The following is a 25,759-nucleotide window of genomic DNA, read 5'->3' as shown; positions in this document are numbered from 1 at the left end:
CATGTGCATTTGCCTTCTTTATAAGTCTCCCACATGGGACCTTGTCAAAGGTTTTGCTGAAATCCATATAAGCTACATCAATAGCACTACCCTCATCTACACACCTGGTCACCTCAAAAAATTCAATCAAATTTATTAGGCATATCTTCCCTCTGACCAAGCCATGTTGACTATCCCTGATCAAACCTTGATCTCCAAGTGGAGATAGATTCTCTCTTTCAGAATTTTCTCCAATAGTTTCCCTACCACTGACGAGAGACTCAGTGGTCTGTAGTTCCCTAGCTTATCCCTACAACCCTTCTTAAATAGCAGAACCACATTAGTTGTTCTCCAGTCCTCTGGCACCTCCCCTGTAGCCAGAGAGGAATTAAAAATTTGGGTCAGAGCCCCTGCAATCTCCTCCCTTGCCTCTCTCAGCAGTCTGGGACACTAATCATCCGGACCTGGAGATTTGTCCACTTTTAAGCCTGCCAACACCTCCAGTACCTTGTCACTCCATACATCAATTTGCTTAAGAACCTCGCAGTCCCTCTCCCCGAGTTCCATACCTTCATCCTCATTCTCTTGGGTGAAGATGGATGTGAAGTATTCATTCAACACTCTGTTGATGTCCTCTGGCTCCACCCATAGATTGCCCCCTTGGTCCCTAATAAGCCCTACTCTTTCCTTGATTATCCTCTTCCCATTGATATACTTATAGATTATCTTGGCATTTTCCCTACTTTTACCAGCCAGAGCTTTCTCATATCCCCTCTTTGCTCTCCTAATTGCTTTCTTGAACTCCACCCAGCACTTTCTGTACTCCACTGATGCCTCCACTGTAATCCCCCCTTTGCTCGATATGGTGGCGACAGTATCACTTATAAGGAAACACTCCAGAAATCAGGTGGAGATTTGAAAGAGACACCAAGTATGCACAAAGCCATTTTGTTTAAGACTCCAGTTGTGCTGGGACAGAGGCTGGGAATTCTGCAGCAAGTAACTCACTATTTGACTCCCCAAAGTCTGTCCACCATCTACAAGGCACAAGTCAGGAATGTGATGGAATGCTCTCCACTTACCTGGATGAGTGCAGCTCCAGCAATAGTCAAGAAACTCAACAATATCGAAGAAAAGCAGCCTGATTGATCAGCACCCCATCCACCACCTTAAACATTCACTCCCATCCACCACTGGAGCACAGTGGCAGCAGTGTGTTCTATATACAAGAGGCACTGCAGAAACTTTCCAAGGCTCCTTTGACACCAAAGACTTCTACTACCCAAAAGGACTACGGCAGCAGACGCATGGAAATGTCATGGCCTCAGAGTCACACATCATCCTGACTCAGTACTATATCATTGTTCCTTCACTGTCGCCAAGTTAAAATCATGGAACTCTCTCCCTAGCATCACAGTGGCTGTACCCCACACCACATGGACTGCAGCAGTTTAAGAAGGCAGCTCACCACCATCTTCTCTGGGGCAGTTAGGAATGGCCAATATATGCTGGCCTTGTAGCAATGCTCACATTCCAAGAATTTTAAAAAATTGGTCAGTTTTTAGCAGGCAGCCACTCCAATATCTTGTGAGGCAGGAGGCTGGGCCCAGCAGCTTATTGTGCAGCACCTCCATGGAACTGGGAGTTAATGTGCTGCAGGTTCACAATATGACTTATCAAAGCATTCTCTTTATATGGAAGGTAAAAAGCAAATTACTGTAACAGTACACATACTGGAGAACAACAGACCTGTTAACATTACATGAAAATCAGGCAACATTTCATCAAAAGGGGTAGGGGCATGTGTTCCTTTGTGGGGCATCTGATATGTTCACCCATTTGAGGTTGTGGTATCATGTTTTACTCACCATTTGGGTGAAGGTTGGGATTTTTTTATATATATTTTGATTCTTGCATTTTGACAGGGGCTGGCATATATGCCCATCCCCAGATGGTCCGTGTTTATTACATGATTAAAGCACAGAAATTAACATGTTCTCAGGTTATATATTACATTCTCTCTTTACACATGGCATAATGGAGCTATCACAAAGAATGGGGAAAATCGTTGGAAAGTCATCATAATACCAGATATTGTTACATATTTAATTTGACCATCAGTTTCAAAACAACAAAACCCACAGAATGATTTTACAGAACAAAGTTCAAGTTCAAGCATAAGAGCTGATGAACACTGAGGAGGCAGAGGTGTGAATAAACATCATAAAGCTGCCATTAATCCTGAAAAATTAAGGAAATATGAAGACAACTGCTAGAATTTCAATTTTATTTATACTGGAAGAGATATACATAAACTGCAATGTGTAGTTCGTGCATAAGTAACGTCCAGCGAATCTTTGAAACTCTCCAAATTACAGAGACATTAAACTACCAAGCATGAAATGTACAGAGACAAGCAATGTTCATTTTTTGTAATTGTATAAATAACTTGTATACAGAAAATGACACCGGTGTCATTATGCCGGGGGTTTGTGGAAGTTTTATAATGAGTGGCCTCAGAAGCAAAATGGTGGCAAACTGCTGGTCTACTGCATACTGTAGTAGCCATACTGCAGAGGCAAGTTTTTTTCCTATTTTAGACTAATTTATTTTGGTGAATGAACTAATAAAGACTGTTCAGCAAAGGAAGAGCAACATTAATAAATGCTGTTCTAGCATCATCCTACAAGCATACCTAATCACTATGTTACGAGACTGTTGAATTCAATACTCAGTGTATGGTTACAGTGAAATAATACAATAAATTATTGACTAAGCTTAAAAATTGCAATTCAAGGAACATTCCTACATCAAGCCTCATTCTTCCCTACCACCTGCAAATAAAACACAACTTTCCCCTGGTCTCCCTGAAATTTAAAGCTAGCTTTGACCCCGATTACTCAGGTACTCCTCAAAAAAATTCAATTAATTCACAGCTTTGATCACCTTGTCACAGTCTCTGCAGCTGACTGTTATCTGCATATTGTGCAATTTTATCTCGTTTACACAAAAAACTATGTTTACTTTCACTAAATGGCTTTTCTTTTCTCAAACTGATAATGGTTCTGCAGCAGTCTCGTTACCAGAGACAAATGATGTGGCTGTGAGAAAGTTATGTCTGTCTGCTGAGCAGTGGCTCACCGCCAAATCCAGGCAGGCATACAGCAGATGGGACTTGAAAATGGCCAAATCTCCATGCATTAGCTACATCTGCTCATTATCAAAACAACTCTGCCATTTTATCTAATGGTTCAACTAAAGCATTTTATTTGATTCATTTCAGTTACATTTTCACAATGCAATTAGTGATAAAATCAGGCTGGTATAATGCCAAAGTGTAGGAAAACAAATTTAATATGCAAGGGCACTAAAGTCACACATAAAACACTAACGAAAAACTTCAGTGTAGAAACATGCACCAAATATGCAAGAATCCTTATCTATTCAGAACATTGATGGTATATTTACTGCAATTTGGAAAACAGTTAAACTGTATTTCAGTTCATTAATTTTAAAAACTATAGCTTCTATTGTTCTATGTATGCATCCCCAACCAGTAATGTCATAAGTGTAAGTACTGTAGATATAATTACACAATTTATATATTGACAATATTGTTTCCTAGTAGTCAACTATTTATCACAGCAATCTTCTGGTAACCTTGCAATGTGGCTTGTCATCAGCTGCATAGTGTTAAAAGATCGTCACTATCGCCATCACACTCAATTTTAAAAAAGCAATAAAGTGAATGAAAAGACCAAGGAATAAATATGCACTATGAAATTCAGAGTGAAAATCATACATTTCAGAATTATTTTTCACCATGATCTTCAAACAAATAGTGCTCAAGTTTTGCTCTCATGCTTTGAGATTATTTAAAAGCCTACAGAGAGATCATGACTTTTTAATTTCTCCCAGATAACTTATGATTGATGATGTTTGCTTGATATGTTCATATGAACATACAACTTTCCAGAAATCAACTTCATGTTACTTCTGGATATAAATTAATAGGGTTGATGGACCAGGTATTAAGCCAAAGATAAAAGCAAAATACTGCAAATGCCACCTGCCTGAATATCACCACATCAATGTTATTAGACTTTCACCTATGAAACACAGAAAAACAATCTGCACAACAGTGCCCTTCCCAAATGATTAGCAACCCGCATAAAAATGAACTAAAACAAGAGTTTAACCCCTTAGCATTATTTATTTTGGAGAATATGTTGTTTCACATATTATGCACAATGTATTATTCTACTGCCAAAGCAAAGAATAATTGGTTGTGCCCTTTTAAGGTTGATTTGCCTTCCTGAAATTAGTTGCTCAGTACAAATCTTAAGAAGCCTTTAGGAAACAATTGGCTTAATTCTTTCTCTTCAAATTTTTTTTAAAAAAAAGTCCAAGACACTTTCTTTAAAAACAAGGGGTGACAAGTGGAACACTGTTGGCAAAGTCTTCTGCTCTTAGGCTATGATCCTGAATCAAAACCATTTCTAGTTCCCGACTTTGCTTTGCCTGTCAGGGCAGCCATCTGGGAAATCTGCCCGGAGGCAGACAATTAAGGAGCTCAATCAGAGGGCCTGCAGAGGTGGTGCTGCTACTGTCAGAGGGGAACCCCAGGACCACTCAATCTTGATGCACTTGCTGAACAGGATAGAATTGAATTAAATAAACTGTGGCCACAAGATGGCTGGCTACAGCAGCTGTGACCCACTGATGGCTGCAGGTCCAGTGGAGGGGTTAAAACAGGAGTCCTTATGTATCTCTCCTCACCACCAACACCCTACCACTATTCCCCCCACCCCCACCACCCAGGCCAGCCACAGGCAAGTCACCTCCATAGAAAGAAGAATTAGGAGTAGGCCTAGGAATAGGAGCCCACTCTGCCATTCGATAAAATCATGTATTATCTGCTGGTGGTCTCAACTCTTCTTTCCTGTCTTCCCCCATAACCCTCGACTCCCTTGCCAATTAAAAATCTATCTAACTCAGCTTTCAATAAATTTAATGACCCAGCCTCCACTGTTTTCCAAGGAAGATAATTCCACAAACTAATGACCACCAGAGAAAAAAATTCTCCTCATCCCTACCTTGAAAGGGAGACCTCTTATTTTTAAACTGTGTCCCTTAGTTCTGATCTCCCCAACAAGAGGAAACATCTTCCTGGTATTCAGTCTATCAAGTCCTCTCAGGATCTTATAGTTTTCGATAAGTTCACCTCTCATTCTTCGAAACTCCAATGGGTAAAGGCCGAACCTGTTCAACCTTTCTTCATCCCAGGAATGAGTCAAGTAAACCTTCTCTAAATTGCTTCTAATGCAATTAAATCCTTTTTCAAATAAGGAGACCAAAACTGTACGCAGTACTTCAGATGTGATCTCACCAAGATCCTGTAGTTACAGTAAAGCTTCCCTTCTTCTATATTCCATTCCTCTTGCAATAAGTGCCAACATTCCATTTGCCTTCCTAAACACTTGCTGAACCTGCATACTAACTTTTTGAGATTCATGTACCAGGACATCCAGATCCCGCTGTACTGCAATCTCTCTCCGTTTAAATAGTATACTGCTTTTCTATTCTTCCTGCCAAAGTGAATAAGTTCACATTTTCTCACATTATACGTTATCTGCCCAATTCTTGCCCACTCACTTAACCTATGTCCAGATTCTTTATCTCCTCTTGACAAATTACTTTCCTGCCTACCTTGGTGTCCTTGGCAAATTTAGCTACCATACATCCGGCTCCTTCATCCAAGTCAGTAATGTAGATTCTAAATAGTTGAGGTCCCAGCACTGACTCCTATAGCACTCCACTAGTTGCAGCTTGCCAACCTGAAAAATACCCATTTATCCCTATTCTTTACTTCCTGTTAGCTAACCAATCCTTTATCCATGCTAACATGTTACCCCCTATACCTTAAGTTCTTATTTTGGTAGAAAACTTTGACATGGCACCTTATCGTCAGATTCCCCTTTATCCCTTCCCACCTACATCCGTGATTCCTCTGACACCTTACGTCACATCAACAATTTCCAGTTCCCTGGCCCCAACCGCCTCCTCTTCACCATGGACGTCCAATCCCTCTACACCACCATCCCCCACCAGGATGGTCTGAGGACCCTTAGCTTCTTCCTCGAACAGAGGCCCGAACAATCCCCATCCACCACTACTCTCCTCCGTCTGGCTGAACTTGTTCTCACGCTGAACAATTTCTCCTTCAACTCCTCTCACTTCCTCCAAATAAAAGGTGTGGCTATGGGTACCCGCATGGGCCCCAGCTATGCCTGTCTCTTTATGGGGTATGTGGAACATTCCTTGTTGCAGTCCTACTCTGGCCCCCTTCCACAACTCTTTCTCCGGTACATCGATGATTACTTCGGTGCCGCTTCATGCTCTCGTCGGGACTTGGAAAAATTTATTAATTTTGCTTCCAATCTCCACCCCTCCATCATTTTCACGTGGTCCATCTCTGACACTTCCCTTCCCTTCCTTGACCTCTCTGTCTCAATCTCTGGTGATAGACTGTCCACCAATATCCATTACAAACCCACCGACTCCCACAGCTATCTCGACTACAGCTCCTCACACCCCGCTTCCTGTAAGGACTCCATCCCATTCTCTCAGTTCCTTCGCCTCCGTCGCATCTGTTCCGATGATGCTACCTTCAAAAACAGTTCCTCTGACATGTCCTCCTTCTTCCTTAACCGAGGTTTTCCACCCACGGTCGTTGACAGGGCCCTCAACCGTGTCCGGCCCATCTCCCGCGCATCCGCCCTCACGCCTTCTCCTCCCTCCCAGAAACATGATAGGGTCCCCCTTGTCCTCACTTATCACCCCACCAGCCTCCGCATTCAAAGGATCATCCTCCGCCATTTCCACCAACTCCAGCATGATGCCACCACCAAACACATCTTCCCTTCACCCCCCTTATCGGCATTCCATAGGGATCGCTCCCTCCGGGACACCCTGGTCCACTCCTCCATCACCCCCTACTCCTCAACCCCCTCCTATGGCACCACCCCATGCCCACGCAAAAGATGCAACACCTGCCCCTTCACTTCCTCTCTCCTCACCGTCCAAGGACCCAAACACTCCTTTCAAGTGAAGCAGCATTTCACTTGCATTTCCCCCAACTTAGTCTACTGCATTCGTTGCTCCCAATGTGGTCTCCTCTACATTGGAGAGACCAAACTTAAACTGGGCGACCGCTTTGCAGAACACCTGCGGTCTGTCCGCAAGAATGACCCAAACCTCCCTGTCGCTTGCCATTTTAACACTCCACCCTGCTCTCTTGCCCACATGTCTGTCCTTGGCTTGCTGCATTGTTCCAGTGAAGCCCAACGCAAACTGGAGGAACAACACCTCATCTTCCGACTAGGGACTTGACAGCCTTCCGGACTGAATATTGAATTCAACAACTTTAGGTCGTGAGCTCCCTCCCCCATCCCCACCCCCTTTCTGTTTCCCCCTTCCTTTTTTTTCCAATAAATTATAAAGATTTTCCTTTTCCCACCTATTTCCATTATATAAAAAAAACCCCACTAGAGCTATACCTTGAGTGCCCTACCATCCATTCTTAATTAGCACATTCGTTTAGATAATATCACCAACTTTAACTTTAACACCTATGTGTTCTATTGTACTATTGTCGTTGACATCTTTTGATGATCTGCTTCAATCACTGCTTGTTTGTCTCTACAACCACACCCCCACCTCTCTCTCTCTCTCTATCTCTCCGCCCCCCACACACACACCTTAAACCAGCTTATATTTCAACTCTTTCTTGGACTCAAACTCAAGTTCTGTCGAAGGGTCATGAGGACTCGAAACGTCAACTCTTTTCTTCTCCACCGATGCTGCCAGACCTGCTGAGTTTTTCCAGGTAATTCTGTTTTTGTTTTGGATTTCCAGCATCCGCAGTTTTTTTGTTTTTATCTCTGTGTTTAATTGACTGCCACTGCTCTTCAAGAAATGGCTACCTCCTTGAAGAAGTTCTGTTCCTCTCTGCGACAAGATTTCCGTATCTCTCTGTTGTCTTGCTCACCTTCGTTGCTTTCCATTTCCCTCCTAGTGTTTGACAAGGTGTTTACTAAAACCCGCTTTCACAGCCATATCTCCTTTCTCAGTGACTGTCTCCGTCTCCGACTTACCCCACGTGGATTTCAACTGAAATTCCACCCCTCATGTTTCGAACCCACCCAGGATTACAGGTATCTCCGGGACATGAAACGTTTCTCAGACTGCTGTTCCCATCACATTCTGAAATCCACACTCAGTGCCACGCGCCGCCATATGAACACACTCGACCTCTCCCTCCAGCAGCACCGCCGTACCCTTTTTCAAAGCTGCGCGTGTCCCCAGTTTCATTTTATCCTTCGGCTCATCCGACGCCTCAACAAGAAACTTTTTCTCTTTCTCTCAAGTGCTAAGGAACGCAAGCTCCAACAACTCATCGACACCAACACCCATCTAGGACCCTCCACCCCTGCCTGTCCCTCTGTCCCCACCCTTTCTTCCAATCCCAACCCCAGCCGTGTATTCACTATACCCCCTGACCTTCCCCTCTCCGATGCTGAACGTTCAGTGCTCAGCAAAGGACTTAGTTTCATACCCTTACGCCCTCACCTCAATGAATTTCGGGCTCGGCATGATACTGAACTCTTCTTCTGCCGTCTTCGTCTCCGGGCTCACTTCTTTGGGCAGGAGTCCTCTCCCAGTTCAACGGATCCTTTTACCCATCTCCAATATTCTCCCTCCACCTGGACCCCTCCCTCTGGATTCTTACCTTCTCTCGATCTTTTCATTGAGAACTGTCGGCACGACATTAGTCGTCTCAATTTCTCTGCTCCTCTCACCCATTCTAACGTGTCTCTCTCTGAACTTACTGCACTCCATTCTCTCAGGTCCAACCCTGACATTGTCATCAAACCCGCTGACAAGGGTGGTGCTGTTGTTGTCTGGCGCACTGACCTCTACCTCGCGGAGGCTGAGCGTCAACTCGCAGACACTTCCTCCTACCTTTCCCTGGACCATGACCCCACCACTGAACATCAAGCCATTGTTTCCAGGACTGTCACTGACCTCATCTCCTCTGGGGATCTCCCTCCCACAGCTTCCAACCTGATAGTCGCCCAACCTCGGACGGCCCGCTTCTATCTCCTACCCAAAATCCACAAACAGAACTGCCCCGGTAGACCGATCGTCTCAGCTTGCTCCTGCCCCACAGAACTCATTTCTCGTTATCTTGACTCCCTTCTCTCTCCCCTTGTCCAGTCCCTTCCCACCTACATCCGTGATTCCTCTGACACCTTACGTCACATCAACAATTTCCAGTTCCCTGGCCCCAACCGCTTCCTCTTCACCATGGACGTCCAATCCCTCTACACCTCCATCCCCCACCAGGATGGTCTGAGGGCCCTTAGCTTCTTCCTCGAACAAAGGCCCGAACAATCCCCATCCACCACTACTCTCCTCCGTCTGGCTGAACTTGTTCTCAGGCTGAACAATTTCTCCTTCAACTCCTCTCACTTCCTCCAAATAAAAGGTGTGGCTATGGGTACCCACATGGGCCCCAGCTATGCCTGTCTCTTTATGGGGTATGTGGAACATTCCTTGTTGCAGTCCTACTCCGGCCCCCTTCCACAACTCTTTCCCCGGTACATCAATGATTACTTCGGTGCCGCTTCATGCTCTCGTCGGGACTTGGAAAAATTTATTAATTTTGCTTCCAATCTCCACCCCTCCATCATTTTCACGTGGTCCATCTCTGACACTTCCCTTCCCTTCCTTGACCTCTCTGTCTCAATCTCTGGTGATAGACTGTCCACCAATATCCATTACAAACCCACCTACTCCCACAGCTATCTCGACTACAGCTCCTCACACCCCGCTTCCTGTAAGGACTCCATCCCATTCTCTCAGTTCCTTCGCCTCCGTCGCATCTGTTCCGATGATGCTACCTTCAAAAACAGTTCCTCTGACATGTCCTCCTTCTTCCTTAACCGAGGTTTTCCACCCACGGTCGTTGACAGGGCCCTCAACCGTGTCCGGCCCATCTCCCGCGCATCCGCCCTCACGCCTTCTCCTCCCTCCCAGAAACATGATAGGGTCCCCCTTGTCCTCACTTATCACCCCACCAGCCTCCGCATTCAAAGGATCATCCTCCGCCATTTCCACCAACTCCAGCATGATGCCACCACCAAACACATCTTCCCTTCACCCCCCTTATCGGCATTCCATAGGGATCGCTCCCTCCGGGACACCCTGGTCCACTCCTCCATCACCCCCTACTCCTCAACCCCCTCCTATGGCACCACCCCATGCCCACGCAAAAGATGCAACACCTGCCCCTTCACTTCCTCTCTCCTCACCGTCCAAGGACCCAAACACTCCTTTCAAGTGAAGCAGCATTTCACTTGCATTTCCCCCAACTTAGTCTACTGCATTCGTTGCTCCCAATGTGGTCTCCTCTACATTGGAGAGACCAAACTTAAACTGGGCGACCGCTTTGCAGAACACCTGCGGTCTGTCCGCAAGAATGACCCAAACCTCCCTGTCGCTTGCCATTTTAACACTCCACCCTGCTCTCTTGCCCACATGTCTGTCCTTGGCTTGCTGCATTGTTCCAGTGAAGCCCAACGTAAACTGGAGGAACAACACCTCATCTTCCGACTAGGGACTTGACAGCCTTCCGGACTGAATATTGAATTCAACAACTTTAGGTCGTGAGCTCCCTCCCCCATCCCCACCCCCTTTCTGTTTCCCCCTTCCTTTTTTTTCCAATAAATCATAAAGATTTTCCTTTTCCCACCTATTTCCATTATATAAAAAAAACCCCACTAGAGCTATACCTTGAGTGCCCTACCATCCATTCTTAATTAGCACATTCGTTTAGATAATATCACCAACTTTAACTTTAACACCTATGTGTTCTATTGTACTATTGTCGTTGACATCTTTTGATGATCTGCTTCTATCACTGCTTGTTTGTCCCTACAACCACACCCCCACCTCTCTCTCTCCGCCCCCCACACACACACCTTAAACCAGCTTATATTTCAACTCTTTCTTGGACTCAAACTCAAGTTCTGTCGAAGGGTCATGAGGACTTGAAACGTCAACTCTTTTCTTCTCCGCCGATGCTGCCAGACCTGCTGAGTTTTTCCAGGTAATTCTGTTTTTGTTTTGGATTTCCAGCATCCGCAGTTTTTTTGTTTTTATCCCCTTTATCCATCTTGCTTATTACTTCCTCAAAGAACTCTAATAAATTAGTTAAACACTATTTCGCTTTCACAAAACCATGTTAACTCTGCCTAATCCCATTATGATTTTCTAACCATCCTACTATAACCTCCTTAGTAATGGATTCTACCAATTTCTCCACGACAGACATTAGGCTAACTAGTTAACTGTCGGCTAACTGTTGGTATAACTTCCTGCTTTCTGTCTACCTCCTGTCTTGAATAAACGTGTTACATTTATTATTTTCCAATCTGCTGGTACCATTCTAGAATTTATGGAATTTTGCAAGATTATAACCAATGCCTCTACTTTCTCTGCAGCCATTTCTTTTAAGGCCCTAGGATACAAGCCATCAGGTCCTGGGGACTTGTCAGCCTTTAGGTCTATTAGTTTTCCCAGTACCTTTTCCCTGGTGATGGTGATTGTTTTAAATTCCTCCCTTCCTTTTGCCTCTTGATTTTCTAGAATCGTTGGGAAGTTTTCTAAGTTTTCTAATAATGAAGACAGACACAAAATACCTGTTCAATGCTTTTGTCATATCCTAGATTTCCATTATTAATTCCCCTGACTCTCTAGAGGAACAACACTCAATTTAGTTACTCTTTCCCTTTTTAAAAACTTGTAGAAACTCTTATTATCTATTTTTATATTTCTAGCTGGCTTTCTCTTATATGCTAATTTTTCCCTCTAGCTGGCTCTCTCCTACACTCTAATTTCTCCCTCTTTATTTTTTTTTAAAGTTAATTATTTACTGGTTCTTAAAATCTGACCAATCTTCTGACCTGCCACTAATTTACGCAGAATTGTACGGTATTTCTTTCAATTTGATACTATCCTTGACTTCCTTATTTAGCCATGGATGATGCATCCTTCTCAAAAAGTCTTTCTTTCACACTGGGATAAATTTAGCTGAGAGTTGTTAAGTTTCTCTTTAAAGACAGAAAGCAGGAAATTATACCACTGTATCTCTACAGTCAAGGAACCTGCTGGGCTTGGCCATCAGTGGGGTGCCCTTTTGCCTTTAGGAAGATCCAGCAGCAGCACCAATCAGACTACAAATGGTCACTTATTCATGCAGATTAACTACCTGCTGCTGTTGGGGATAAGATCACCCTGTCAGCTTCTGTGAAATTCCTCACACACCTGCCTTGAAGCCCGTCCCCGGGAGACTGGGATCACACCGCCGCTTTTGTTGGTAAATTAAGCCTTTTGTAGCCTGCAGTTAATGAATTTATATATATTTTTAATGTACAAGATAATAATAGAGTTGGGAGAGATTTCAAAAACTTGTTTCCTGCATTACAGCAGGACTACGTTTCTAAAATTACTTCACTGGCTGTAAAAGTGCTTTGGAATGTCCTGAGATTTTGAAAGACATTATATAAATGCAAGTCTTTCTTTTATTCACAGAGCCACCTTGTCCATGAAAATGTGTCCAGTTCTGGCTGGGCCATGTAGAGACTGTCTGTGGACATGATAAGAAGACGACCACCTTCATAATCACCATTCGCCATATATTTATGACAGCATATCATAAGTGAATGGGAAACGTTAGCATAACAATTTACAATTATGAATTTTAATAGAAAGGTATGAGCTGTAAGTGACTCTATGAGGAAGTGACTTGTAGTCAAGAAGTATGATCTATTCATGATTGATATATACAAAAGCTACATTATGAGAAATACAAAATAATATGGATTATTTTTAAGGATGCAGTCTCAATTGCTGTTTCACATGATGGTATAAATTTCAGTTCTGCTCCAGTGTTGTAGGGTATTGTAACTCCCCCGCCCAGTTAAGCTATTGCTTGGTAATTAATCTCATCCATTATCCAGATATCCATTACTCTCTATTTAATGTTACAGCAGAATTCACAAGTGTCAGCATATGGATGGTGCACCTAAATTTAAATATTAAATGATAAAACTAGCAATGATAACAGTATTATTTCACAAGGCACTGTTCTGACCAAACATTGCAGTCCAATGTTGCAACCTAGTTGATATGACATGGTCTGCATCATCATACAGATATTAGTCACTGATTTTTAGCAGATCTATTCATCATGATAAATTACTCAAAATGCACATTTTGAGCAACTCCCAGGAACCTCAGAATCTAAGATTTATTCATTAGCTTGGGACAGAGCATTTTAAAAGTAAAAGTATTGTAAATTTAGCAACCAGCATTACAATTAGAGTATATAAAACAGTGCCTGTTGGGATTTTGAATAGGGCTGTTCCCTTCATTGCTATTAGCGTCACCATGTAGGTTTCACATTAACAGTATGTCATTCTATTTCAACTGCCTTATGTCAATGATGAATTTTCTTAGAATTTAGCAACAAAAATATACAACCCACAATGTGGATCATTTTCTCTGCCCCCTCCCCATCTTCTGCAACATGTCAAATTTTGGATTATGGCAGGAAGAGAAGAAATATTAACATACCTAATGCCAAAACAAGCTATATGATGAATTTTCAAAAGTATGTTTGGGCTTATAATGTTATTCTGTAAAGACGGGGTTTGTGTGCATATATGTGTGTGTGTGTGTGTGTGTGTGTGTGTGTGTGTGTGTGTGTGTGTGTAAATGATTTAATTAAGCTGGGCAAAGGTTACCAGAGACAGAATGTCATGGGGGATTTAAAACATGAAAAGGATAGAAGTGTTTCATTTGAGGTACAGGTGAACAGGTTAGATCTAACATTTGCATTTTTAGGTAAGCTGACAGTTTGTTTGAATATCAGAGGGAAGTCAGAGGTTACAAGAAACATGTTTGCATCTTGCAGGAGTCCATAGGTAAACAGAAGAGGGGATATTATATCTTATTGACCCAAAAGCAAAGACAAAATAGAGACATGAAAGATTTTATATTTGAAAGGATTTAAGTTTCAAAGAGGTGTGAAAACAATGGAAGCTGAAATGAAAGGGGAAAAAAGGTATTTTAGAGTCACCATGGAGAGCTTAGTTAGGGTAGTTGTGAGCTGGAGCGCAGCTGGGAGCTGTTAACTGTAGCTCTAGGCTGGGAGAAGATGCAGTTTGAATCAGCCATCCAGTCAAGACATAAAAGTCTTCGGCTGCAACAAGCAGTTTTGTTCCGAGGTTTTGGATTTCCACAGCAGAGTGGAAGATTGTTAGAGGTCATGTGGTATGTCTTTATTATTGCCGCGGTAGTTTGCCTTGGGTAATATTACTGGATTTTTATAACATCTATAAGGGAGTGTTGCCCAAAAGGTATTTACTTGTGGGTCTGACCAAGTAGGGAGGCTTTTAGGGGATTGTGTTTCAAGACTAATGTTAACTGTGTAACTGTAATTTTATTTGCTTAAGCTTTCTTTTACTCTTGTTAATAAAACTTCTTTTTAATTTTTAAAATCCCAAAAGTGTTACTGGACTTCTTGCTGCTGAGATCAATATGTATTCTTCTCGTTTCCAGAATACAAAAAAAATGGTAGGCCAAGTTTCCCTCTGGGATTTGGTTTGTGCAGCAATTAACATCGGCTGTGGTCATAATGCAGTAGCCTTGAAGGAATGGCCCAGATGACAATCATTACGAACGAACACATACGTGCTCCTAACCCAAGATGTCTCTGGGGGAATACCGCAGGAGATCTGTTAGCTATTTCCTTTTTTAAAAAGTCTTATTTACCATGTCTGTAGATCATAAACATTTCTGATATGGGACACTAAGGATTGTGATTGGACAAAAAACACTTTATTTCCTTGTATCCCACAACATTTCAGTGTCACCACAAATAAAACTTAAAATGTAATAATATATAAAATTTCAGGCATTACTAATCCTAATCTTTCCAAATATCCTCAAAATTGTTTTCCCTCTCACCCCAGCCTTGTGATGCTTTACTTGCATGAGTTCTAATATTTTCCTTGCCTCTGTGCAAGCACTGTGAAGATTCCTTTCGCTAAAGTTGTTCCTCTATTTTATGTCCCATCACCAATATAGCTCCCATTGAAAGTTTTCACTTCACTTGTAATATATATATATATATATATATATATATCCAATTCTGGTCCTAATGTCACTTAATATCTGGAAACATTTTGGTTCTGGATTTACAGATTTTTTCTTTTCTCTACCATTTTGCTACCTGTGTCTTAAGTCAAGCAAGTTCCATTCCCCCATCACCTCTGTGTTTGCTGACCTACATATTGCCTCCCGGTCAAGCAACGTCCTGATTTTAAAATTCTCATTTTTATTTTGGTCTTGCTCCGCCCTGTCTCCGTAATCTCCTCCAGCCCCACAACCCTCTGAGATAGATATTTCTCTAATTCTGGCCTATTGTGCATACTCAATTTTAATTACACCACAAGTGGTGCCCATTGCCTTCAGTTCATTGCAGCCTTCAGTTGCCAAGGCTCCAAACTCTGGAAAACCCTTCCTACAACTCTATCTCTACTTCACTTTCCTCCTTTCCGACACTTCTTAAAACCTACCTCTTTGATCAAGCTTTTGGTCATCCAACTTAATATTTCCTCATGGGACTTGGTGTCATACCTTGTTATATAACTCTCCTGTGAAGTAATGTAATTTCATTACATTAAAAGTGCTATAGAGATACAAGTCATTGTTGTTGCTATGAAAATCTTTCACTGTTACTTACATTATATGAAAATTACATAAAGCATTTTTAGTGAATATGTGTACTTGTTTCAATTTTTCCCCGAATCCTTTTCTCAAGTGTTTAGTGACATTTTTACGGGAGATCTGTAGTTCTTGTTGAAGTGACACTGACATAACCAAGGAGGTTATTCCCAAATTCAAAACTCATTACCTAACTTTGGACTCAATGTCTGTACTTAGTTTCTTCTCACGTCTGTGCAGTGCCTTGGGATGTTTTTCTATGTTAAAGGCACTGCATAAATGTAAGTTGCTGCTGTTGTTATCCAAGGCAGACATGCACCCTCTCACAACAACCTAATTACAAGCAACACCTTTGGTTCAGTTTTTCTTTTTTTAATTTCATGGCTTAAACTTGAAATCTTTCCTGCACCACTTGAACTTTAGCTATTTTTGAATTATCAAGGCTACATTTTCATGGTGCATGCTGACTGATCTCCTTCCATCAAGGAGCTGACAACTTCAGCTCCAATGATGTATCGCTCTACTGTAACATATTGATGTTTTGGACAGCAAAAGAGCATTGGTTTGTGTAGGCAATTGTTTCAAAATAACCAACAGGTTCCTTGCTGCAATCATAGAACTAATAGCCATAAATCAAATTTAGAATCTACTGCTTTTTATTTAAAAATCACTTAATTCATCCTTTTATCTGTCCCATGACCTTGCTGATGATCTGTTCCAAACTTCCAAAATGTTGCCTAAGCCTCTGGTTTCCTTTTAGCACCCTTAACTTTAAACTGTGTCACCCTAGGCCTTGAAGCTTGTGCCTGACTGAGCTATTCTGGATCTAACTTTTCCATACTTGTGAAAACTTCTCATTTAAGGGACGTGCAGCAGGAAAATTGTGGCCGATGCAATAGCTCTTAATTAATATGATAATAAATAGTGTAACAAGAGTATACCATTCTTCTGATTTGCCTAAGTTTTCAAAGAAGTAAGAGTTAACCTGGGTCATTCTATATGTAAAAGGTGCAATGTGGTCAAATAAACAAACGTTTGTTGTTGTGGTGCCAGGCAAGGGTTCATGTTTCCTCCTGTTAAATTATTAATACCACAGATTAATTTAATAAGGTGAATATATACAGCATATAAGTTCTAATATAAATGTAGTACCCCAATTAAACCTTACTCAATGGCCTGCATTTTGTGGTTGTAATGACAATGAAACTGTCAATGTTCACTATCAATGCAACTGCGAAAGTACTAGCAACTTCGAGAATCCATGTGTGTGTAGTTAAATGCAGAAATCTAGAATTTATCAGTGATTCACTGCTCCTCCATAGAATATGCTATGGAAGTCCCCGCGGATGGAAATCATAAAAAAATCACTTGAATTGATGTAAACTTTCACTTTTACACCATTAGTCTCACTGTAAAAACCCTTGAAAAAGTTACGCCTAGTTGAGTGAGTTTTGGCTGGGTTTTTAAATTGGTGTAGTATGTCATAATTATTGACTAAACAACTTTTCTGGCCTTGAAAAACTAGTTTTATATCTGTGGAATGTCAAATTTCTCCATTATGATAAGGTGATTTCCAAGATTTATTAAAATATGTTTTCTTAAAGTTTATGATATTTCAGCTTCCAACTTAACCCCATATTACAATCTTTATTTCTCTGTCTATAAAATGATTAAAATGTGAAATATAATCACTGCCTTTTTATGTCCTGGTTTGCAATCTGGGAAAATTCTTCAACACGACTGGCTGTTTAGCCTGCTTGATGACATTGCTATCGCTGGATGCTGACGATTCCCTTGAGCAGATACCAAAATTAAATTGGTAAAATCCATGCCACAGGAGATCATTAGATCTTTTTGGGCAGATTTCTTTGAGGTCAGAGGTGAGCACCATCACTTTGCTGATGACCACAAAATTTAGGCAATGTTGTTATTCAAGCTTGCTTTACAGTATAACTCATTTTTCAAAATAATTTATCCGTCATCTGTGATCTCCATGAATATTTGCTAGTCAGAACTTTTCGGTGACCAGAGACATGGGGCGGGATTTTCCATCTGCCCGCCACCAGTATCTTCCGGTTCCACTACAGGTCAATGGACTTCTGGTTGGGGCGCTGCCTCACTCGCGGTGGGTCCCGCCTGCAACTGGGCCGGAAAATCCTGACCATGGTTCCAAAACCCTAGAAATGTCTCTGCAACAGCAACTAAGTTAAAATGTTACTGACTTGCATTCAACTTTGAGGACCAAATTTCCAAACTGCACAAAATTGTATTTTCTAAAACAAAAACCGCTCTATTAGGGAAGAAAATAGGCTTTTAAAAATTAATTTACTATTGAAGCCCCTCTGCACCCAACACCCCCATCCCCGATAGATCTAACTTTCAGCACTCAGATGTGAAAATACAGAAAATAAAATTACAATGCTTATATAAAGTACTTCTATAAAATACTTATACACCAGAGGAAAAACGGCACTTCAAAAGTTATTTAACATGTTGCATACAAATAGACCAGCTTTTACTAAATAAAATAATTGTGTTTGAGCAATACACAGTATTTTTAATGAAAAAAAAATCAGCCAACGAGGAGGAGAATTGTAAATTGTTACATTTCTGGTCGATTTGTGCACTTAAATAGTCACTTCCAACCCCTTTGTCAGTAAAATATTTTAAAACTTAAAACATGCACAAACAAGTCTAAGCTAATGGGGTATGCCATGAGATGCTGAACTCCAGCAAAATCTGGCCCAGTATGTATAACATGTGTACCAAAGTAATAGAACAGAAACCAAATTAAAATAAAATATACATACTACTAATGTATGCTTTCTCCTTTATGAGTTTCAAATATCAGGTAACATTCCCACCTGTTCATTTGCTTGTCACTGGGCAGCAAAGTGCTGCCTATCAGTAAGTTCCAAATTCAAATTCAGAGACCAGCCATCTATTAGACTGAAATTTTAAGATTCTTAGTCCCATTCTCCCAAAACAAATTCTTTTTTCCCTATCATGACAAAATTAGATTCACTTTTTGTAACTGACAGGTGTACAATATTACACAGTACACTGGTGCATTATGGCTGCAGTATGAATGATCTATAGGATGTGCTGTGGTTATTTTGGCTAAACCTCCCTCCCTTATGACCTCTGCCACCAAGAAAGTCTAAAGTAGTTCTGTCATGCAAGCAAACACCATCACCTCCAAGGACCCCTGAAAGACACCATGCCACCCTGACTGGGAGTTTATAATATACACTACTTCACTGTCATTGGACTAAATGATGATTAATCTCCTGGACATAATGATCTGCATCCTAAGGTTTTAAAAGATATAGCTGTGGAGATAGTGGATGCATTGGTTTTGATCTTTCAGAATTACTTAGATTCTAGAACAATTCCCAAGCATTGGAAAGTAGCAAACATAACCCCGCTTTTTAAGAAAGGAGGAAGAGAGAAAATGGAACTATAGACAAGTTCATCTAACATCAGTGGGAAAAATGATAGAATCTATTATTAGGGGTGTGGTGGGAGGGCACTTAGAAAATCATAATATGATTACGTAGAGTCAACATGGATGAAAGTGAAATTGTGTTTGACAAATTTATTAGTCTTTTGACAAGGTAACTAGTAGGATGGATAAGGGGGAAACTAATGGATGTCACATCTTTAGATTTTCAAAAAGACATTCACCAAGTTGCCACACAGGAGATTATCACACAAAATTAGTACACATGGGAATGGGAGCAATATATTAACATGGGTTGAGGATTTGTTAATAGACGTAGAGCAGAATTTTGCTGTTGGCGAGCAGGGGGCGGAGCCCACTTACCAATGCATAAAATGACGCAGGATAATGTCGGGTGGAGCCCTCGATGTCATCCCGCCCCATTTAAATTTTCAGGAAGACGGGCCCGCAGCAAAGTCAGCTGTGGGCCCGCCGACCTGTCAATGGCCAATTGAGGCCATTGACAGGATCATTTATTAAGGACCCGCCCATCCAACCTTAAGGTTGGCGGGTCGGCCAGGAGCCCCGGCGACAAATAGATAAAACATGAAACCTCATCCAACAGCAGGATGAAGTTTCATGCAAGGTTTCAAAAAATTTTAATAAAGTTATTAGGTAAATTATGAACATGTCCCATTTCATGTGACATTGTCACAAGGGGGACATGTTAGGGAATTTTTTTTTCTATTTTTAATATTTTTCAAAGTGGAAGCGATCTCCCTGAGGCAGCACTTAGCCTCAGGGAGATATGCGCTCTTTCATGCGCATGTGCGAAAGAACGCACTCTTGCATTTGAGGAATCCACCCCCCCCCGGACAGGAAGCACTTAGTGCTTCACTGGACATCACGCTGGGCGGGCCTTAATTGGTCCACCCACGTAAAATGGCAGAGGGGCCCGCTTCTCCAGTGGGGATCGTCTTCCCGCCCGCCGGAGATTGGGTCGGGCCCGCCCACGCGACAGGCAGAAAATTCTGCTCATAAAATAGAGTATGAATAAAGAGAATACTTCCGAGTTGGTAAGCTATAACTAGTGGTGTATTTGGCTGCGGCGTTTGTCTCTGCACATATTCAAGGAAATTAGGGAAGCTATAGCTGAGGCTCTATTACATGTATATAAATATTCATTTGAAAAGTGATTAGTGCCAGAGGACTGGCAGAGAGAAAAAGTGATTCCTATATTTAAAAAGGGAGACAGAACAAGCCCAGGGAACAATAGGTCGATGAGCCTGACATTGATGGTAAGAAGGATAATGGAATCCTTACTCAAAAAAATAAAAATGCATCTAAAAAACTGAAAACAAAGAATTGTTAGCACAGATTTCAAAAGGTAACGTCATGCTTGACCAACTTTACCTGAATTCTTCAAAGTAGTAATAGAAAGGGCAGACAAGGAAAACGCGTTAGATGTGTTGTATTTGGATTTTCAAAAAGGTCTTAGATAACATACTCCATACTAGACTCACGACCAAGATTAGAGCATGTGGAAAAACAAAATGGATAGCAAGCTAGCTACCAAACAGAAAAGAGTGTGTAGGGGTAAAAGCTAGTTTCTCAGACAGAAGTGACATTGCACACGTATCAGTGCTAGGATCACTTGTTCAGAATTTACTGCAGTAGTTCAAGGTGGTTCACTATCACCTTCTCAAGGGCAATTAGGGATGGGCAACAAAAGCTGACCTTGCCAGCAGTGCTCACATCCTATGAATGAATTAAAATAAATGATTTGAACTTGGGAATTGGAAGCACAATTTCAAAATTTATTGATGACACTTATTGGATGGGTGTAGTTAATACAGGGGGGAATGACAAAAGATAGAAAAACATTAATAAATTTGCAAATAAGCATGCAATTGGAAAATGATACAGACAATGTGAGGTGGTACGTTATAGAAGAATAAAGAGGAAATAAAGGTCTAAACAAAGGGATCTGTAAGTATGGATACACAAACCACATAGCAGCAATGTAGGAGAATAAGGCCATTAAAAAAAACAAACAAAACCACTAGGGTTTAATTTTTGAAAGGATAAAATTGAAAAACAGGAAAATTATGTTAAACGTATATTGAACCTTGATTAGACGACACTTGATTTACTGTGAACAGAGCTGGTCTCCATATCATAACGATATAAAAGGACTGGAGAAGTTGCAAAAATAATTCACTAGAATGATACCAGAATTAAGAAGTTATATTAAAAAAGATTGAATAGACTGGGGCTCTAGGAAAGGGATAGCTGAGGAGTGACCTGATGAAGGTCTAAAAGACAATCAAATGGTTTGATAGGGGAGCCAAAGAGAAGTTGTTTTTATTTTCAGGAGCAACCACAACTGGGGGTCATAGGGTATAAGCTGGTCATTAATAAATTCAGTAGAGAATTCAAGAGAAACTTCATTAACCTAGAGTGTGGTTAGAATGTGAAATGTACTACCACAAGGAATAGTTGAGGCAACCATAATAGATGATTTAAGGGGAAGCTAGATGAACACGAGGGAGAAAGAAATAGTAGGATATGTTGATAGGGTTAGATGAACAAGGGTGGGAGAAGGCTCATAAAGAGCATAAATCCATGTTTGGCTGAATGGCTTGTTTCTATGCTATAGATTGTAAGGTTTGTAAAACAACAGTGACTGTACTTCAAAAGTACAAGTTCAAAATTAGTTGTTTCTGATGGTGCTTTGGGCAACCTTGTGGATGTAAAAGGCTCTGTACAAATGCAGATTATTTCTTTCTTTGCAATGTGGTAGTAGTGGTATTAGAGGCCCAAATACATGTAGCAAAATCTATTTTCTACCTCAATATAATCCATTAATTGCAATGGAGTGGAGTTGTTGTGAAATGTAGTGTGTTATAATTATGGTTGTCTGTTCCAGCAACACAGAAAATATAAAGCAGGTTTTCAGAAGGTGCTTTTATCAAATAAATCTGACTTCAGTTTGAATACATTTTTGGAGAGACCTCTCTCCAAATGGCTTAGACACATTTAGAGCGAGGCAATAGGTGCTGGCTATGTCAGTGACACCCTCATCCTGTCAATGAATAAAAAAATACACATATTACTTAGAAAGAATGTGCTTAAAAACAAAGCAGTTGACTATTTGTCAGAAATGAATGTAGTTTCAGCAAATTAATTAGAAATAAAATTATTTTTACAATGCCTGCTGTCATTATAATAGAATTAAAAGGTTTAGATTCAAATCTTCATCCTGGCGGTTATTTCTCAACTTGTCTTCAATTCTAGTCTTTAGTATTTTATCATATTGTTTCAATTGATTATTTACTGCATTTTTGAATGTAAAAAGTTTCTAAAAGTCACTGGTAACAATTTTGTACCAAAGTAATAATATTCATTGATGACAGCAGTTTCTAACTGGGGTCCTCCTCTCTGTCAGTTTTCGACCCTTTTCCATCTCTCCTGAAGGTGAATGATGCTGGCAACTCTCTGGTACCTCACTCAAGCAACTAACTATTCTTAGTGTGACGCTATCCAGGTGTTGGCAAGCTATTCAATCACTAGTGCATTGCAATGCTGATCACTATGGCACATTTTGTTTGGGTTTCTGACAATCTCGCCAACAAATTTTTTCACCTTGCTGAGGAAATTTTGAAAGTGATTGTGAAAAATGTCCAAAATGGCAATGCAATAGAAGGTATTGATTTAACCAGTATTACTTGTCTGAAACGGACTGCAAAGTCTTGACTACAATCTTCTTCAGATGGTTTTAACCACTTCCAAGTGTTCATGCATTTTATAATTATGAGACCATTCAAATTACTGAAAAAACAATCCAAAGAAAGATGAATGCAAGCTTTACTTATGCTTTTCTTTTTCTGAACTTTGCATTGCATCCTATTTACATTACTTAACATTCAACATTCAAAATATAGGGTGCAGGTTACATTATTAATCACAATAAAATGGTCAAATATGAAGAACTGTCACACCACTAAAAAAAATTTTCACTTATTTTCCAAAGTATTTTGCTGTTCAAATTTGTCTTTTCAGGTGTGTTGTTTTTTTCATTTTTGAAAGGCACCCTGAATCAGATTCACATCCTCAAGGAGCAGCCAAAATGTTCCTTTCACCCATTACAATATACTGGAACTGAAATACTGGCATTACACTTTTAGGACGACATAATAGCAACATTAATGTAATGTGTTTGTGCTGCCCACTAATGCATTTAGATTATTGGCCAGAAGTGTTCCTTTCGAAACCTCATAGTAAATGTCTGCAGCAGCTGCTGCTGTTAATTGTTGAACAGCCCTGTGGTGGTGTTTTTGGTACTCACCGCCCTTGTAAGCCGCCACTGCTATGGTGCTATTTATCCTCACAAAAGAGACGTGTGGCCGTGGTCCAAGTTCTGCAGAGCTGCGTGACGTTTCCAGATACAAGGCACTGCTGTCCCAGGTGCTTATGTCCCACATTCTCACGTCTCCTGATGTGTATCTGAAAGAACCAGTTCAAATGCCTGCTTGTTTATTCCAAATACTGGCCACCTACTGAAGATACTAATTGGAAATAATATCAGCAGCTACATTTATGACTCGAGCTGCAAATGTGGTCACTGAGTATAATTTAAACCACAGGCGATTGCGATCACCTCAACAAAAGGCAAATTTATCGAGTTTATGGTCTAGATAAATAGCAATGATCATTCAATCATTATAGGATTACTGGCACAAAAGTTTAGAAAAGATTTTATTATTACATAAAATTACAATGTTATCTTTGCTACTGTGGGTCCCACCACATGCATTGTTTCGAGGAAATATTTGGGGGCACAACACCTGCTACACATTCAGAGAGGGAATATTGGTTGATGCGTAAAGGCATTCTAGCTTGATGCAGCCTCTGTTGCTCTCTCTTTCACTCTCCACCCCCAAATGCACTTGATGATCAAAGATTAAAATCATGCTGTGTGAAAAGGATTGGTACAACTTTTGTCCTACCACTCTACTCACGAGGGCTGGTATATCAGATTGGTGCTGTTAGTTAAGGATTGGCAACTTAAAATGTAAAGGGAGAGAAATACCATTCAGTACTTTCATACCAAAACTGCCACATTTTTCTCAACCTAAAGTCAGCAGGTTTAGCGACAGTTGAAAACTCCTTCACAATTTGCATGTCCATTACCGCAAAGCATGAATATTATTCCATACTAAAACTAACACCATGAAAATAAGATTTTTCTCTGCAAAGGTAGAAGAGTCAGAAGAGCCAGTCAGTTTTAATCATGATAAAATGTCTTTCGACATAATTTAGATCACACAATGTATTCATACACAAACAAGACAAGGCTTAGTGTGTAATGATATGAAATAGTGCTTTTCCCCCAATTCCACCAATTTTCTACCCTTGCCTCCATCTGCCTTGAAGGCATTTACAATAACAGTAACTATACTTCAAAAGCAATTCTTCTGCTGTTAAGTACTTTCAAATGTTCTGAGAATGTAAAAGGTCCTACATGAAGGTAAGTTTTCACTCCAAGTATGAGATTTCATATGTACCAGTGACCTTATATTACATTGCGTAAAAGCCCATTCTTCACCTGTAAATTTGAATAGTGGGTTCAGGGAGCTATTCACAGGTAAACCTGATTCTATTCTCATACCAAGGTCACAAACACGCATGTGCGATAGGATTAGTGATCAGACACATGGTCAAAATTCGCCTTCCTAATCAAAGAAGCCATGGACAAAAAGCATCCCTACCACTTTTCTTAGTGAGATTATCCATCCCAGCACAGGCTAGGATGAGCCTGGGACCCATCTTGTCTGTATAAGTTTATAACACACTGCTTTAACCAACAGTTAATCCACGGAGAAAACAGATAAAACATCTTTAATTTTAACAAGGAGGAGAAAATCAGCTCTAAATATATCATAACCTATAATGCACTTGAGTACTAACCAACATATTACCCGAAAAACTTTACACAATTTATTCTGAGGCTTAGATTGCTTTGTAATTATGTATCATCAAAAAATAATGCTATTCAAAGATTTAAAACAATTCCACAGAGAATACTAAGATAAAAGCAAAATACTGCTGACGCTGGAACTCGGGAATAAGAGAAGAAAATGCTGGAAAAACTCAGCAGGTCTGACAGCATCTGTGGAGAGAGAATCAGAGATAACACTTTGAGTCCCTGAAGAAGGGTCATACAGAGTCAAAGTGTTAACTCTGTTTCTCTCTCCACAGATGCTGTCAGACTTTGAGTTTTTCCAGCATTTTCTATTTTTATTCCACAGAAAACACTACTGGCAGAGGATATTAATTTACAACTGTAAACTTAAGTATTTGTTCAGTCATTAATGAAATGTGCAAAAATTTATAAATACATAAATTTTAAAACATTATATAGTTGTCAAACAGAATTTTCTGCTCATTTATGGAATCGCTGAAGTCACAGACTTTAGAGTT

The 25,759-nt window shown here is 40.6% G+C and overlaps 1 protein-coding gene across 3 annotated transcripts in view; it reads right to left on the bottom strand.

The window, feature by feature from the left end:
- Window positions 1-25,759, bottom strand: part of fbxw8 (F-box and WD repeat domain containing 8) — a 161,081-nt gene that overhangs the window by 99,432 nt on the left and 35,890 nt on the right. For all 3 annotated transcript variants that reach the window (XM_041203188.1, XM_041203189.1, XM_041203190.1), the window contains exon 5: window positions 23,625-23,782. In XM_041203188.1, coding sequence (XP_041059122.1) covers window positions 23,625-23,782 — 158 coding nt within the window. The remainder of the gene's footprint in view (window positions 1-23,624; window positions 23,783-25,759) is intronic.

This window comes from Carcharodon carcharias, chromosome 13, assembly GCF_017639515.1.
Source record: "Carcharodon carcharias isolate sCarCar2 chromosome 13, sCarCar2.pri, whole genome shotgun sequence".
Taxonomy (NCBI): domain Eukaryota; kingdom Metazoa; phylum Chordata; class Chondrichthyes; order Lamniformes; family Lamnidae; genus Carcharodon; species Carcharodon carcharias.
Note: the sequence above shows the minus strand (reverse complement) of the source record. Positions and strands in the feature narration are given on the sequence as shown.